General features: G+C 37.2%; 1 protein-coding gene across 2 annotated transcripts in view; it reads right to left on the reverse strand.

Annotated features, from left to right (window-relative positions):
• The window catches only part of tenm2 (teneurin transmembrane protein 2), a 712,086-nt gene that overhangs the window by 67,123 nt on the left and 625,882 nt on the right, over positions 1-19,081 (reverse strand). For both annotated transcript variants that reach the window (XM_031898791.1, XM_012959675.3), the window contains exons 14-15: positions 8,793-9,003; positions 1,416-1,535 (exon numbers count right to left, since the gene is read on the reverse strand). In XM_031898791.1, coding sequence (XP_031754651.1) covers positions 1,416-1,535; positions 8,793-9,003 — 331 coding nt within the window. The remainder of the gene's footprint in view (positions 1-1,415; positions 1,536-8,792; positions 9,004-19,081) is intronic.

The following is a 19,081-nucleotide window of genomic DNA, read 5'->3' on the forward strand; positions in this document are numbered from 1 at the left end:
TGATGCGGAAAATTTAATTTTTAGAATGATTGTGCATTACAAAATACTTTTGCTAAAGCCTTCACTCCTCTGCTCCTCACTACATTTCTTCACTTGTCTTACTGTATGTTCCTGGCCATCTCCTCCGCTCCTCTCAGAGCCACTGTCTTTTTACACCATCCACATCCACTGCCGTATCAGTGTCTTGAGAGGGGGCCATACGGGACATAGCTGTTCAGTTTGTTTGTATTTGAATCTGACCTGTGTGCTCACAAATTAACTGAACATTCATGTCCCATGTGCCCCCCCTGACTAACAGGGCTTAGAGAGCTGAAAGCAGGAAGTAGTGCTCTGGCTATTATGTTAGACATCTGCTCACTCCAGCCTTTATAGATTACATTTTTGCCTAACTAACTATATTAGAAATATTTTTTATTTTGTGCAGTCTATCCATTTTACCCAGTTTTAATTTTACATTGAACTGTTCCTGTTAGGGCCAACCCCCAAACCATGTGTACTTTTACCCTCCAATTTGTGCATGTATGTTACCCACCCACTTTGATTGTAAGCTCTATGGGTAAGAAACCTACTTCCTACTGTGTTTCATATCACATAGCACCTAAACTGTGTGTATTTATACTTATTACATTACTACAATGTAATAATTGTCCTCCCTGTGTGTACTGTTGTACATTGTAACACTGTGTATCCTTGTAGTGCTTTATAAATAAAGTTATACATTCAAGGTATACATACCTACATACAGCTGCATGTATGTGAGAGGTGTTGGTAAATGAAATAAAGGGAAATGTTTGTGTTTAAGGGCCTACAAAACAGTGGCTCACAAATGGCTTAAAATATAACTTTCATTTATATACTATGTAGTTTTTCTGAAGTGTAGGGTTTACGAAGAGGCCCCTTGATTTTGAGGATTTCATAGAGCAATTTTGGGCATATTGTAAATATTTGACTTTATAACCAGGAAGGTTTTCATGAAGAGCAAGTAGAAGGGGATTCGGAAGAAAATTGGCATTTTTTCATGGCTGGAAATTACCTAATAAATGTAATTATGACGTTTCAGCATTAAACATTTATAGGTAAATGATCACATACGGATTGCTCCAGTTCATAGTCAAATGCCCATGTGAATAAATTTCTAATACTTTAAACCCCAGTTGTAGCATTGACCTTCATGGCTCTTCCTTTTTACCACACAACTTGTTTAGTAATAATCAACCACCCTATATAATCTAAACAATACATTTATAAGTATGAGTCAAGCATTATGGTTACATCCAAATTATGCAGCCAAAACAAAAGTAGTGATCGGACATTGAATTCACATCTTTTCCGTATAACCCAGCACACACACACTCAAGGATAGACAGTATCTCAGAAAGCACATACATAGAGTTTTAAGAATAATGTATACATACGTTCCATCCTGGCGTGTTATGGTATATCCATACTTGGGATATTTTACAAACGATACGTTGACACCCACTAGAGGAGTTCCATCTATGGTTACCACTTGGCCTCTTATTAGGGACACAAGACTGTGGAAAAAATATATTACATTATAAAATAATGTTCACAAACATTAATATTTTTATTTAATTAAAAGAATAAGTAATGTACATGATCTTTGTTGGTAAATATTCCCTTGCCATACCAGGCATAGTACTTTATCTACAAATTGGGCTCATAGGAAATGCTATGTAATGCAATTAACCAACCATCAATGGTCTTGCATATTGGCATCAGCAGGATAAAGGCAGTACTGCCGTCAGGGGCCCATGAAAGTAGACAGCCTGGACTACTGTGAAAGGGGTGAGGTACCTTCAGAAGGGGTGTGCCTGAGCAGCCTGGTTTAGAGTTAGGGAAAGTCAGGGACAAGAATAGGTTGGTGCTGGGGGCACAATGACTATGTATGACAACTGTCAGCTGATGACCTCCCACACATTCTGATGGGTAGTTCATGAGTCTTTGAAATTTTTAGTCCACAGTCATCAATTGACACAATTGTGGGCTTAACATTACAAGAACATCAAATGGAAAAAACAACTCAGTTCCAGCTATTTAAAACTTTATATAAGGTTAACATTCGCCTCCTCTCTAAGACTCAATGGCCCAGTGCACCAATATCTATTTTCTATTCCATTTTGTTTTTAACACATGAACACATTTTTGTATGGATTCAAATTAGCACTGTCCATTAAGACAGTCAATATCAGTTACTATCTGACAGGAAGGAAATGCCTCTCGAAACATTACCTTCTGTTCAGCAAAGACTTGCCACTATTTCCTCCTTTTATGAAAGAAATACATGTACTGGATACCTGGATCCATTAACGCATGCTAATGTTTAGCAACTAGATAATTACAAGTGCAGTATTTACTTGTATTACAATATTAAATTACTTTCCTCCCTCTATAATTGGGAAACATAGAATGCATCCGCAAAGATCATTTGATACAACCATCCATGAAAACAGCTTTTTTTAAATCTTTTATCAGGGGGCCCAAATTAATTTGCAGAATCTGCTCTGTGACCCAAAAATTTATTTTAAATTATTTATGCACCTTTTACTTACTATATTCTTCTACTGGTAGGCGTCATGGAGACCCACACTAAACACCATAATCTGTAGGTTAAGAATACCTTCATGATAGGGTAAGCACATTATATTGTTGTGGCTCTATCTTGCATGGCTAATGGTAGCCACATGCAAATTATTTTGAAGTCATCCTGTTGGTGGCATTGGTTCTCAAGTTAATTCCATACTGTAAAAGATCTGCTTTTCCATAGATCTGCTTGCCTATAGTAACAATATAACACAACTTAAATGGCCAAAACAAGGTTGGCTGAGCCCACTTTTAAAACAAAGATTGTTCATACAGCTGATGATAAACAGTGGTTTATATGTATGCCTCAGCTATGGCTCTATGGCAGGAACTGGTTAGCGTGCCATTGTACAAGTCAACAAAACAGCTTAGCTCTTCTGTTAATACTTTTTGTATTTTTGTTGGCTACTACTGCTAAAAATATATTTTGTCTTCCATCAACTTAATACTTGGTTAGTCAGTATGTTCTTTTAGTTCAAATTGGCCAATAATAATTTAGTTGATAATGGAGAGTGTGGAAGATCCACATTTCATTTGGTTGCATGATGATCAGTCAGAAGGATGACACTATTACATGTATAGGGTCTTAGGCAATTATGCCACGAGGCATAATCAAAGACATTGACTGTAGGTTGTATATGCTTTTGGCTAAATTTATCATAGAGGTTTAATGACAACTTCCTGTTGAACATTATTAAGGAGTAGGGTTGGACTTGGGGGTGCAGGGCACACCGGGGCTGCCGCCCCAGGGGCCCTACCAGTGCCCCCACTGGCCGCGTCAACCACACCCCATAGGGGCCCCCGGTGCACTCCCTAACCCTCCCTGCAGGGGCCCCCCTGATCCTCCCTAACCCCCCACAGGGGTCCTCGGCCTACGCCCCCCCCCCCAAGCGTGCGTAATTTTAATGTGTGGCAGGAGCGCTGGCAAGGGTCGGGTCTGGGCCCACCAGGTTTTTTCCAGGTATCTCGGTTCCCGGTCCGACCCTGTTAAGGAGTATTCAGTGTCAAAAAATGGTAATGCTTTCAGATTTAGCAGTATAATACAGGCATAGGATCAGTTATCCGTAAACCTGTTATTCAGAAAGCTCTGAATTACGGGAAGGCCATTTTCCTTAGACTCTATTTTAATTAAAAAACTCAAATTTTATAAATTATTTCATTTTTCAGCAAAATAATAAAACAGTACCTTGTACTTGGTCCCAACCATTATATAATTAATCCTTACTGGAGGCAAAACAATTCTATTGGATTTATAGAATGTTCAAATGTTTTTTTTGGTAGACAAAGTATAAAGATCCAAATAATAAAAAAAAAACCCTTATCCAGAAATCCCCGGGTCCTGAGCATTCTGGATAACAGGTCCCATACCTGTAATACAAGTGCCGCTTACTTGTGTGTCTAGGGGTTTGATAATAATCTTCAGGCTTTTAATATTTTATACAAAAAGTATATTACTGCTGTGTTCAGTGAACAAGGTACAGCATAGCTGACCAATACAGTGAATGGAATAGCAGCATTGTGCTTAAAAGCACGGGGGGACAGCACAGATGGATGTTAGATACTTTCTCTTAACATCTACCACTAATTACAAAAATGTTGATCTTTATATGCACAATTCCCTGGAAAAACCATTCCTCACAGGAAAAGAGACATTGGGTTTGGTAGCTTTGATGTTTTACAATCCCCATTGGTTTGCTGCTGCCATGACGTGAGTTGAGTGGGCAGCATCCAGCAAGTTACCAGGGGTAGCAAAAAGCTTTGTCCATCTAATTTGTCTCATTTATAAGCTTCACTGATCACCAATGGCTCTTTTTTTAGGGGGGTTTAGGAATGGCTGTATTTGTATGTGCCAATGTAAAGCAGATAAATGACAGTATTGTTTCTTGCAGAGCTAGAAAATTGGCAGGTATACTGCTGCCTCCTCTCTGGATTTTAACAGTCCTGAGATAATTTGGTAGACAAGGAGATTCTTGACACTGCAAATTCCTGGACTGGCTCCCAGCTTTAAAAAACGAAAGGATCAAAATTACCTCCATCTCACCAAGGATAATAGAATCCCTGCCAGCGCCTGGAAATCAATCCCCTGCATTTAGCTTCTTACTCGGTTATGCCTTCACTTCTTCACCATCAATCAATACTATAGCTGAAATAATAGTGTAATCTTAGCACATCTATCTTAATTGTAAGCATAGATATTCCTTTAATTCCCTCTTAGTGGCTACATTGAGCACTAACAAGGTTGCAGTTCACGGTGAGTAAGGACTAACATAAAATATTCACTGTTAAAGAAAATCGGCATTTTATTTTTCTTCCTTTCTGTCTTCTCGCAGAATATTCTAGGAAGGCCATGCCGTTCTCTCCTTAGAAATGAAAACTATCAATTTCTGTTACTTTCTTCCACAAGTTAAGTAGAAGTTGATGGTGGAGGAAAGTGTCTCGCTAGGCTATTACCAGCTTTAACAGGTCTTAATGGTCTCTAGAGGTTCAGCTGATCTCAATTGACCTTGATCAGCAGCTCGACAGATTCAAAGGGCCCTGCAGGATGTCTCATAGCTACGATAAAGTCGATCTAAAGCATTTGCTGCAGTAATATAAAGACCCTCATTGTCTTGAGCGCTGATTCCTTTTGGTAGCAGTGATAAACAGCTCTCAACAATGGACAGGGTAGGGCAACGGGGGCAATATCTTTTGCAACACTACACTTTGACATTGTCTACTTTTGAGCAACCCCAGTTCTTTTAAAAGGGGGAATTGTATCATATCAAAATTAGCTTAAATATGTTATTCTTTAATATTCCCATGCTTGTGCAAACTTTTTAAAATATCAGTTGGAGTTTCGTCAGTTTAAACAGAAAGATAGATATTTTTTAAGCAAAAGGTGCATTGCTATAAGAGAACAACTGCTTCATTGGGAAACATAGGAATTTAATGGTAGCATGGTGGGTGCATTTGCAAATCCAAGAAGTGCCTAAAACAGCAGCACAAAAGTGTCCCCTGACGCCTGGCAAATTGAAATCAGCAGCAGGTTGCGCTGTGACAATACAGTCTATGATAAAATCCCTTTACTACTTAAATTCAAACAAGGGATTCACAAAAACTGGGTGAGTGTAGCTCATATATGTCAGTCGACAATTATCTCTGATCTATGAGCTGCAGTAAGGCTAATGAAAGCAGCATGCTGAAATGTATGTGTGAAAATACTCCTGACTATTTCCAAATTCAATAGTTACATTAGACTTACATTAATTCCCTCATCAGCAACAAAAAACAATGGCAATTGATGCCCCATTATAATCTAAGGGAAGTTTCGTGAATGGGGGCAGGTCCAAGCACTTTGTGTCACATAGAGTAAGCCTAGAGTGTAATGTTGTCTTACCTCTGTATTAAATTAAATAATCTCCCATTTCATAGAGCTGAGATGGCCATTTAATGGGATGGGGTAAGATTGACAGAGTTAGGGCAGGGGTACATGGCGTTCTCCGCCCGTGTTTTTTTAACCCAGGTGGAGAAAAGTGGATCCATTCTATTCACGGGCATGTCATTGGCCCACAGTAGTATGACCTACTGGCCATGCCTTTGAACGAGTTACAGAAAGTAGTGCAAGAATGAGCATCTGCTTTCCTCCATCTGGGTAAAAAACGCAGGCAGAAGAAAGCTGACAAGCTCCTTCATGTACCCCTGCCCTTAGAGTTTTGAGGGCTGATTTACTATTTCCTAGCATACATGCTAAATTTAGGTATGGGACCTGTTATCCAGAATGCTTGGGACCTGGGGTTTTCCAAATAAGGGATCTTTCCATAATTTAGATCTCCATTTGTTAAGTGAAAAAAAACCCCTTCCATTTAATTATTTATTAAACCCAATAGAATTGTTTTGCCACCAATAATTATTAATTATATCTCAGTTGGAATCAAGAACAAATCACTGCTTTATTATTACAGAGAAAAGAGAAAGCATTTTATAAATTTGAATTGATTAAAATGGAGCCTTCCTATAATTCTGAACTTTCTCCATAATAGGTTTCCAGATAATGGATCACATACCTGTAGTACCACTTCAGTTACCTAAAGTCAATCAGCAATTTGATTTTAACTGTGACACTTTTGTTTTGTATATGCATTAAGGAAGGGTGGCTCCTCTCCAATTTGATGTTAGTTCTTCCAACCCCTGTCCTTTTAAGTTAAGTTGCTTAAAAGCTGAATGTTTTTTTTAAAGACTGATACAGGTAGGGTCTTTCTCCCCTAAGGATAATATTTAGTTTCACTGTCTAGGCCCAATGTATATGCCTTGACAGGCCAAGTCAGCTTACACATGCTCTGTACAAATGATGTAACTAAATGTATCTCATTCTAAATGCATATACCCTTCATTTATTTGTGACCTTTTTCACGAGAAACAAAAAAGGTAATTTATTTACACATATATATATATATATATATATACATACACACATACACATAGACACGTACACACACATATACAAGGTGGAGCATTCTACAGGTTCACAACCCTAGCAAAACCATTTGTCTCCTCCAGCCTAAAGAGATGGCTACCTGTCCTTTGTTTATTTCTCAGTATCTGTCTAGAATGCCCTCTAATATATTTATAAAGCATTATTATGTCTCCCCCCTCACAGAACCTTTACTCAGAAAAAAACAAACCTTTTGCTCATAATTGTTGCTCATTAATTCCATCTATCTTACCAGTTAAGTTGCATGACTCTGTATATTTTCCAGCTCATTAATATTATTGCTGTAGACTGATACCTAAAACTGTACTGCATACAGGTCTTACCAGTGACCTTTACAGATGTAAAGTTATGATTTTATCCCTCAAGTAATTATGTCCTTTTTTTAAAGAAGAAAATACTATATTAGGTTTAGTAGTCACCAACTGGTAAGGAGCCCTGCACATTTTTCTATTTAGAGCAGCATGAGTATTCATGTTCTTTTTGCCTAAGGACATAACCTTGCATTTGTGTTGAGTCTTATTTGCCAATTTGCCGCCCAGTTCCCAGATTCATATTTCTCTGCAAAGTAGAAATATTGTACCTTGCATGGAACTCATTGTCTTGCCAAATTTAGTACCATCAGCCATCACAGAGACAGTGCTTACACTGCTTAACTTGAGGTGATATATGAATAAATTAAAAGGCAATGGACCAAAGACAACCCCTGAGGTATTCCACTAACACTGGCATTCAATTTATCACCACTCTTTGTAATCTATATTTTAGTCATTTCTCTCGCCAAGTAAAAGTAGCATGTTTCTTTTGAAGAGAGAATTAGGAGAATCAAAGCCTAAATGTTAATATTACTAGACATGCTGTATTTTATATAGCAAAATTACTGTACCAGCCACCCTATAACAGTTAATATCCAGAGTTTCAAAGCTGTAGGCAGGAGTTTGCCATTTTGAATCTTTTAGTCCACCTTTGGAGAGCCAGTGACACTGGGCTTAATAAGTTCCTATAATAAAAATCTACATCTATCAAAAGTAACTTGATGGACAATCACTGGCAAATATCCAGTATAGTCTTGGGACATCATGTGAAAGCATTTTGAGATATCCTAAGAAAAATTGACATATCTTGAATAATTTGCTATACATGTGAGGACTAAGGAACATATTGTGTTGAAACCAATTAAACAGAAATTTTAGATTTATAGGTATGTAATATTGTTACATTGTTACATGTAATTGATGTTAACTAATATTAACCAGTGAAGACATAAGTGGTCATTTACAACCACGAATCCACAACTGTTATGGTTTTTCCCCCATACTGCAGAATTCTTTCCCAGAATACCAGTGCCATTACCATTGCAGGGGGCATTGTGCCTGACACAGTTGTGGCCTATGCATCAATATTAAGGCATCAATACTTGCACTTCCCCATACTGTATATCAGAGGCATTTGCACTGAAAGTTTTCTGAGTCTGGTTGACGTTATTTTGGTGTTTGGCACAACACTGACACCTGACTCTTTACTCTCAAATGCACTGTACCTATTGACGCATGGTGCTGAGGGAACCCTAGAGCTACCAAATGTGTGTTAAATAAGCCCAATAGATCAGTAACTGTACATACAGTAAATATACAGTAAATGGAAATATAAGCACATTTTTCAAGAACTTGTATGCTTCATATGATCTTTTAAATAACTGTGAATGATTCTGATTTTTTACCTGCTGTTAAAGGGATTTTCACCAGGAATTATGTGTGTGCTGTCCTTGCCCACTAAAAGTTTAATTCTGTCATAGAAAGATTTGACTGTTGGCGAGTCTGTCTGGCTTTGCTGTATGATATCGAGTGGGTCACGTGATCCGCGGCAAAGCAGACTTGATTGACATGTTGACTGGAGACAGCAGTCTGGATCCAAGCAATCCACAAGCCCATCTGTGAAGAAGAAAATGAGTAAATGAGTAACTACTGCAGACACACTCATTTGAAAATGAATTGAATTGATTACATTTCATTTTTATAAATATATATATACAGTATATATATATATCTCCATGTTGAGCATGTTGAGCACAAACAGTTTTGTTAAGCAATAGCTTTTGTAGCGTTAAACTTCGTGTACCCCAAAATTTTGTTCAGTACATTTAAAGAAGGTGCAGATGTACAGTTAACTGTTTATGTTCTATTTTGACTTAAATTGCTTTGCCCTACTTTGTAACAGCCTTGAGAAACAAAGTGAAACAAATATATATGATATCATAATATGGGTTACACCCAAAAAGAAAATGTCTCGTTTTCTCCTTTCTTTAATATCTTATGGTGCCAACTGCATGTAACAAGTCCCAGTGTCCGTGTTATAGACTATTTTATTATCTCCTTTTTTAAAACCATACCGTACATGTCCTGTTCCACTCTCCTTCGTCTCTTAATATGTGTGAAACTATTATTTTTGTAATGACCTCATCACCAGAAATGATAATAGGCTTCTAGAGGTGAGCACTTTGTGCCGACACACTGAACTATAAATTGGCACACCAATCTCCCAGTGGCCTGTCAGTCAGGAGAATCACATCTTTGTGCCAGTGAGACCCCTTGGAAATAGTCTGACATTGCAATCTCCACTAAATTACCCTGTCACTGCCAATCTTACAGTTATCTTGCAAACAATCAAGCAGGCAATCAAACTCTTCAGAACTGCCAGTTCAGGGCCTGGAAGGTTAGAATGTCTACATTCAATAGCAGTAAATAAAGCATATCATTCTTTCAACATTCAATGAAAGCTTTGGCTTCTTATTTTTACCCTTACAAAGGGTATCATGTTATTTTCTTTTGGCGGACATTTTTGCTTATAATGTCTGGTTGGTGTCTGAGTGCCAAAATACCTAATGATATGATAAATAAAGTATATTGTCTGCTTAGCATGTTGATAATTAACCAATCTGTAAAATAAAAGTGATACCCTCCCAAAAAACAAATATGTTGATGCTATAGGAATGCATGGATCCTGGCTAGACCTGCTGTTGTTTGGAGGCCCATAGAATGCAGGGCAGCTTCTCCTGGACACATGATCTTGTTCACACAAACATTGTCATAATTTTATATGCACTTGTTTCAAGTCGTGAAAGTCTAAACTTCTCCGTTCAATTGGGACTGATTGTGACTACAGCTGAACTCAGCTGGAGGTTTAAATTGAGTTTGGTGCTTTTTGTCTTCCTTCATGATATTCTAATTTGTGCCCTTCTTTCTAGGTTTTTCCCATATAAATGATCAACACATCAGAGGCCAACCCTTTAGACTTGAGGAACAGACCTTTCATTTCAAGCAGCAGTGAGGTCGTGGAATGCCCTGCTTGGGTGATGTTGTGATGTCAGTTCATATAAAAGCCTTTAAGAGTAACTTGAATGATTTCTTAAACAAGCATAATATATACTAGGACACTAAGGGGTCCATTCATTAAAGCACGATGACCACGATTGCGAAGAAATAGTATTTTTTCTAATGTTTATGACTTTTTGTACTGACCAAGATAATATCGTTAAAATAGTACAACTTTTTTATGGTACGTTTGTTCTTCCAAACGTACCATTCAAGCTTTGGTGTCATTAATATCTTTTGGCCAGGTTGGAGCTGCAGAGTGCTATTGAGTCCTATGGGAGGCTTCCAAAATCATGCATTGAAGTTTCAAAGTCAGAAAGGTTTTCACGCTGTTTACGATAGTTCGGATATGAACATTTTGTAACTTTTGGAGCATAACCACAATATTTTTGTACATCCAAGAAACACATTTTCTTAACATTTTCAAACGTCAGAAATTATCGTGGTTACTCCAAATTTTTTCCAATCGTACTTTTAACTAATGAAAACTCGTACTTTAATGAATGGACCCCTAAAATCTACAATTAGTATAGATATTAGTGTATAAAGTTTATGTATGTGAGAGTATAGATAGGTCGCCATTAGTCTATATAAATGCGCTGAAGTTTGCGTGGAAGGGTTGAACTTGATGGACTTTTTTTTAACCCAACTGTGAGAATGTAAATATGTAATTATGCAGCAGTATTATTTTTATGAAAAGCAATGAGATTGAGATTTTTTATTTTACTAACTATTGTACGACATTTGCAGGTTTGTTCTTAGACCACTCCAAGGTCCTGTGTGTGGAATCCTTGTTCTGCTAAAATATGAACTGTGGTGTTACAAAATATTAAGGGTGACTACTGAATTTTTAATGTACAATGTTTCTCATATAAAATAATGGATTTTCAAAACATTTATGTTATGTTTTAGTGCTTTGAAATAAAAAGAACACAGAGGATACAATCTCAGCATAAAATTTGTTAATCAATATAATATCTTGCAAGGCACTATAATTTTATCCAATGGCCAGTCGCATAGCTTTCTATCCCATAATAGGGATAGGATAGTGGTGCTGTGTCCTCCCAAATGGGAGACTCAGGGTTGGTATTATGGTAAATTCTTATTTGTAGTTATAGAATAGTGACAGCTACAATAATGTTCTATCTATCATGATATTAATAGCTATGGTATTTATATGTGTGTATGTGGTTGCCTGATGCACATGGGGGAGCTGAACCCGGAAGTTAGAAATCTTTTCTATAGAGGAATATATATATTTATATTTTCTGTTTTTAGCTGTCTCTTTAACAGTATAAAATCTTTCCATCCTATTTTAATGACTTTCTACCTTTTAGGTTTCATCTGTTGGATCTTACGGTCTTAGCTTAGGGCTATGCTGTGTTCTTTAAGTCATTACGTTTAAATCATTACTAAGTAGTGGCTAATTAGCTACCATACTAAGTATTTGTGATCTAGAGTACATCAAAATAATGTCATACACAGCAATCTATGCAACTCATATGCAGACGGGGCCATAAAGATACCTTTGAGGACCACATCTGGCCTAAGGACCCCGATTGGACAGCATGTTATTTTAGAAACAAGGATTCAAAAATGGTTGTTCATTTTGCTAAATGACTAATGAGTCAGTCAGTATCAGACATACCTCTGAATATAATACAAGTCATATAAGTACAGTTGATTTTTTTGTCTTCTATTCATTCTGAGCAGTTAAAATAGTGAATTAAGCACATTTAATACCACGTGTCTATCCTCTGCTATTAATTTAAGGACAATGAACAATAGTTTCAGCAAGGCATATGCAACTTGTTAAAGTATTCTTAGAAAGTGCCATTCAGCTTTGTAAAAGAGATTAAATAATTCATGACACTCGGCGGTCAGTGAAAAAGTGCATAAAGAATCTCCGGATAATTATAGCCTTAGCCGCATACTACTACGAATTTGGTCGGTTACACAATTAAGCCCAAATACCAAATCAGGAGAAATTCAGCGAGGGGTAATTTAAAAATGTGCATAACAATCTTTCTATTTCCATACGCATCAGGGAAATAAATAGATTTGACAGGGATAAGAATTGCACTTGGTAAAAATTTAAATAAATTACATAGTGAATAAATTTATGCTACAGTGGAAAACAGCTGTTCCCTTCGGCAATATTATCTAGGTGCCTTTATATGGTGCTATCATCAAAAGCCTGGTTCAGGTTACCAAACAGACTTGTAAATTACTACTATTTCACACCTGTGATTACATTGTACGCTACACGGGAGAAACTCGTATTATTCTAGAACATATGATATAAAGAATATACTTGCTGGAATAATACCTTGCCAGTACATTTCACCTACATTGTACACTGTACATGAAAAAATGAAGATAATGAAGTAGAAATATTCTTATAAAAAGGGGAGAATATGTCATTAAAATAGTGTTCCACAATACTATCCCTTAATTACTTAATAACGTAACAAAAAGAAAAATAAAAGCATTATTATATATTATTGTGCTTGCATTTCTATTTTTAGGGGGTGTCCTCTTTAAAACCAGCTTTCAGACAATGGAATTCTAAGACAATTTGTATTTGGACTTATTAGCTCTGTAGCTTTTGAGTTGGGAATAAACTGCTATCCGATTAGCCCCTACCCTAGCAACCAAGAAGTGTTTAAATGACAGACCTGTAGGCTTATTTAGCAATTTTCAAGTTTGTGGATTTGAGAGTTTTTTTTTCCTAATTCAAATAAACTAGCATTTTAAAAAAAATCTCAAATGCTTGATGGACTTTTAAAATACTGCCCATCAAATATTTTTTATGTAATATAGGAGTTAATTAAAAAAAATGTCAAAATTGTAATAGCTTTTTGAAGTATATATATAAAAAATTGCTAATAAAGAAATCACAAACATGGCAGCTATATAAAAAATAAAGGAAAACGCAAGTGTCTGAGTGTTCTATATTGAAATCAAGGCTTCCTTGCAGGATTAGAGTGGGGTGTGCCAAGCCAACTGGGGCTGCTACCTGGGGCCCACACCCCCTCAGGGTCCCCTGACCACCCGTTTACCCACTGCCAGTTCCCTGCGTGCGTACCTTATACTTTGCTATGGTCTGCCTCATTCTCTTTCTTTGTTGGAGTTCCTTAAGTCTCTCTCTTAGGTCTTTAGGTGCTATTCCCAGACTATACTTCTTCTCTAAGGTATTCAGTCATTTACACTTTAGTATCACCTTTATGCTGATGACACCCAAATCTACCTGTCTACTCCTGACTAGTGATGAGCGAATCTGTCCCGTAAATCTGTCGTAAATCTTTTAAAAGATTTGCGAAATGGTCAAAAAATTCATGAAACGGTGGAAATGCCGGCCATCAAAAAAAAGTTGTGTGTGTAATTTTTTTTTAAGCAAGCAAAATTTTTTTTACGTTTTTCATTTTGCAAAAAAATCCGCCAATGGCGAATTATTTGCCCATCACTACTTCTGACCTCTTTCCTTCTGTCCTTTGCCAAGTTACAGACTGCCTGCCTGCTATCTCCTGAAACCTCAGCTGATACTGAATCTCTCTAGAATTCATGAGATTTCCTCCAACATCTTCCCCTGTACCTCAGGTTTCACTCACAGTCAATAATATTGCCTTTCAAGTAACCACTCACATAAACATATTTCCTATGAATTATCTAGAAATTAATTATGTTAGGCACATCTGTCTAAATAAGTAAAACTGTATATACTCGAGTATAAGCCTAGTTTTTCAGCACCCAAAATGTGCTGAAAAAGTTACCCTCGGCTTATACTCAAGTTGGGTGCCATGGGTCCCTCCAGACTAGCACTCTCTGTCTTTTGTGTGCAAATTAGGCCCCCCGCAACCAGACCCTCCAGTGCCCTGGCCCACTCCCAAATTCATCTTCATCTACCATCCTCACCTGTCCCATTCTGCACTAGACATTGCACTTTATATTCTATATAATCTATATATAGTTTTGAATGATTTTAAATCTTTGTGTCTTAGCTGGGCTGCTGATTGAGCTAATGGGGTAGTACTCTTAAGGTATCATTATTGATACCATATTGTTTTTGTTGACCCTCTTCTCCACTTACAGAGCTAATTTACTGTTTTTCTTTTAAATAAATATTTAAAAACATATACCCCACTGATGCCGCATTTAATGTAATTGTATTGGTATTTATTTGGATTATTGAAACTTAGCAATAGTTGCTGCATTTCCCACCCTATAGGCTTATACTCGAGTCAATACGTTTTTTCAGCTTTCTTAGGTAAAATTAGGTACCTCGGCTTATATTCGGATTGGCTTATACTTGAGTATATACGGTAAATAAATAAAAGAAATAAATGAATGATGATGATACAATTTACTTAAACAAGCTTTGCTCGAGTCTTTAATTGATTCAAGCTAGGAACCCCAGACAGCGTTTTTTTCTCCACCTATGAACTTATCCTGAAGCATCCTGAGGGTGGTTAGTGCCGCAGCGCTTAGAATTTGCAGTTCAACCGCAGCTTGTTTAGAGTATACCCTACCAGCATCCCATTACCGTGCAAGCTATCAGCATTCATGCATCTTTACTAATTTGCTGATATTGTTGCTAAAACCTAGTTAGGTTAAGTTTCCCTAAGGATGAATTTGAGAATCACTGCTCTAAATTATCACTAGCAAAAGAAAAAGTGTGCTTAAGCATCCATGGCTTAACTCAAGGGAACAATATTGAATATTCAAGGGTGAATAATCTGTAAACGATCTATAACAATAGAAGAATGAATCTTTTTTAGCAGCTTGTCAATTTGCTAGGCTGTATTGGCTGCAATCAATTTATACACGCGTAGGCTGCTGGAAAAAGCAGAAAGTTTTTCTTAACTCTTTGAAGACAGAACATTCTTGAATAAAGCTTAAAGTTCTGCTTTAAGCTTTATACATACAGATGTTGCACTTTTTCCCTTGTGCCAAATCAGTATTGGATTGCAGAACTACGTTTGCCTTTAGGTTGGAATGGTCAGCTGAGCCAGCAGTCATATCATGAAGTAACATGGAAGATAAACCATAACCACCAAATGAACATCGCTATTTAATGGTCAGACACAAAGGGGTGCTGTTCTACTGATGTTCTTAACTACAAATGACCTTTTTTGTTCCATGTAACTAATGTACTTCTAGTAACCGTCTTTATTCTTTTAACATTTCACTTTCCATAGTTCACCATACCAGCAACTGTCATGTACAGTAATTCATCAATGATTCCATTAAGTTTCCAATAAGTTTCTGTGAATCCGGGACCATTGTGCCTGAATAATGAGCATACAGCTCTGATTATAATTTGTAGAGCCACATAATGATAACACCCAGTAATTAAAAATTCAGATGTGGGGAGTGGGGACAGACCATCTAACTAATAATTTTCCTGATTATCCACCAATGTAGCGAGCTCTTCAGCAACATAGTCATTACAGTCCCTTATGCTGAATGTATGGGCACATATACTTAACAGTACATATGATTGTGAGAAAGACTGACACACTGCACGGCAGGTGCGAGCTCAGCCCATCTTAACAGCTGTTCCCAGTGCGCATCCAAGTACAAGGCTTCCATCCTCCAAAAACTGATTATGAGTCAATTTAATTGCTGGAAACTATATGTACTGTTGTCAAGTCCTTTACTGATGAGGTTAACAATATGATGGCGGTAGTATTTAGATAACAAGATTTGCCGTAATAAAATGATTGGGTTATAACACTTGATTTTATTTTAAGTCGAGTGTTTGCCAGCTTCTATTTAATTCTTATAGATTTTATTGCAGTCCCTGAGAAACATGTAGTGTAGGCAGAGTGTAAATGCAGGTTTACTCTCTGCTTTTGTAATATAAGATTAGTAAAGCTTGGGTTTTCTATTCTTTACTGAAATCAGGAGGAAAGCAATTACATTTGTGGTTCAGTGGGGGGAATAGAGCAAATTGACAGGTGCGAAGCAAGTAAAAGGATCGCTGGAAAAAAAAGGAAAAACAACAAAAACAATAGGCACTTTGTTCTGTAAATTACTACAACATACATAAATATTATGTAGCAATTCCATCTTAACTGTTTTATATGTAAGAGATCCTCATGCCTTACCGAAACTAGCAGCATTTATATCTAACAGATGTCAAGTAATATGTCTCAAAACTGATTGCACCTATGCACAGAAATCAATGGAAGGATGTAAATTTGTATATACATATTTTCATTGGTGTACACAGCACTGCATATGTCCTACATTAAAGCACAGGAACATAAAAAATGGAAGTGTATCAAAACAATTAAAGTTCTATCACCCCAGAACTGGTAAAAGTTGTAAGTTTGCTTCAGAAACCCTACTAGAATTTATAGAAACAAGGGGGTAGTTATTCAAATTCATGTTTTCTTAAAAAGGCACAGGTTACATCTATTCTATCTATCTATCAATATATCTATCTATCTATCTATCTATCTATCTATCTATCTATCATCTATCATCTATCATTTATCTATCTATCTATCTATCTATCTATCTATCTATCATCTATCTATCTATCTATCTATCTATCTATCTGTGACAGCAATTTAAATGCCAGTTGTTGAAAGACAAGAAGAAAGAGGTCTCTGGTGCATGGAGGTTACATAACAAGTTGATCAGTTCAGGTATTAACAAAGAACAGGGTACTAGTTGGAAGGGGTAATAAGGGATAGGATAGTTGAATACATTGCAGTTCACAATACTATTAGTTTGTGCCAGCATGGTTTTATGTGTAACAGATCTTGCCAGACTAATTTAGTCGCCTTTTAAGAGGAGGTGAGTAGGAACCTTGATGCTGGAATGGCACTTGATCTACTTGGACTTTGCTAAAGAAGGTTAATGATCAAATTGTGAAATATTGGCCCAGAACATAATATTTGTAATTGGACAGAGAACTGGCTGAAGGATAGATTACAAAGGGTGGTGGTAAATGGAACATTTTCTAATTGGGCCAGTGTGGTTAGTGGAGTACCGCAGGGGTCAGTCCTTGGTCCTTTGCTTTTTAACTTGTTTATTAATGACCTGGAGGAGGGCATAGACAGTACTGTTTTTATTTTTGCTGACAACACTAAATTGTGCAAAACTATAAGTTCCATGCAGGATGCTGCCGCTTTGCAGAGCGATTTGACAAAATTGGAAAACTGGGTAGCAAACTGGAAAATGAGGTTCAATGTGGACAAGTAGAAATAATATAAACCCAAACTATCTACTGAATGGTAGTTTGTTGGGGGTTTCCTTAATGGAGAAGGATCTAGGGGTTTTTGTAGATCACAAGTTGTCTAATTCCAGGCAGTGTCATTCTGTGGCTACTAAAGCAAATAAAGTGCTGTCTTGTACAAAAAAAGGGCATTGACTCATGGGATGAAAAAATAATTTTGCCTCTTTATATGTCCCTGGTAAGGCCTCACCTTGAGTATGCGGTGCAGTTTTGGGCTCCAGTCCCTAAGAAGGATATTAATGAGCTGGAGAGAGTGCAGAGACGTGCAACTAAACTGGTAAAGGGGATGGAAGATTTAAGCTATGAGGTTAGACTGTCAGGGTTGGAGTTGTTTTCTCTGGAAAAGAGGCGCTTGCGAAGGGGACATGATTACTCTGTACAAGTACATTAGAGGGGATTATAGGCAGATAGGGGGGGTTGTGTTTTCCTATAAAAGCGATCAACACACCAGAGGCCACCCCTTTAGATTAGAGGAACGGAGCTTCCATATGAAGCAGCGTAGGTGGTTTTCATGGTGAGGGCAATGATGTTGTGATGGCAGATTCTGTTAATGTCTTTAAGAGGGGCCTTGATGAGTTCTTGAACAAGCATAGTATCCAAGGCTATTGTGATACTAATATCTACAGTTAGTATTAGTGGTTTTATATATAGTTTATGTATGTGAGTGTATAGATTGGTAAGTATAGGTTGTGTGTGCTGGGTTTACTTGAAAGGGTTGAACTTGATGGACTCTTTTTTCAACCCTGTGTAACTATGTAACTATGCTGTTCACAGGTGTCAGGACTGTACTGGACTGCACCAGTGTGTATGGCATCAGTAAAGGCATGTATTAAGGCTGTGGCACACGGGGAGATTTGTCGCCTGCAACAAATCTCCCTTGTCGTGGGCAACTAATCTCCCCTAAATGCCATCCCACCGGCGAGAATGTAAATCACAGAAATTGCGGAAATTTCCTCTCAAGGCAACTTGAGAGGTGGGATGGCACCCTGCTGTTTTATTGTTAGCTGAACACAACTGATGATAAATTGAAGAGGAAATCTATACCTGTGTTTGCAATTTCCTCAGTTTGTTTTGAAAGGTCTAGTTATGAACTTAAATTGCTGAATTAGTAAGGGTTCATGAAATCTGAAATATTCAAATTGATAATTTTTGCAAAATATGGTGGAAGAGCTTTCCTTATCTCTAAGCCTATGAAGGTGCAAAAGCTTTTGTAACAGTTGAAGGGGGCCACTGCAGAAGCCTGTGACATATGTAGAGCCCACAATTTAGCCCATGTCCCCTGTCTATTGCTGAAGATTCAGTATTGCAATATATAGAGCAAAGTATAGAGCAACCATAAATGCACACAGCACATGTAGCATATATTTCTAGGAATTCTTTTATGCTTTT

The sequence above is a fragment of the Xenopus tropicalis genome, chromosome 3, assembly GCF_000004195.4.
Source record: "Xenopus tropicalis strain Nigerian chromosome 3, UCB_Xtro_10.0, whole genome shotgun sequence".
NCBI lineage: Eukaryota > Metazoa > Chordata > Amphibia > Anura > Pipidae > Xenopus > Xenopus tropicalis.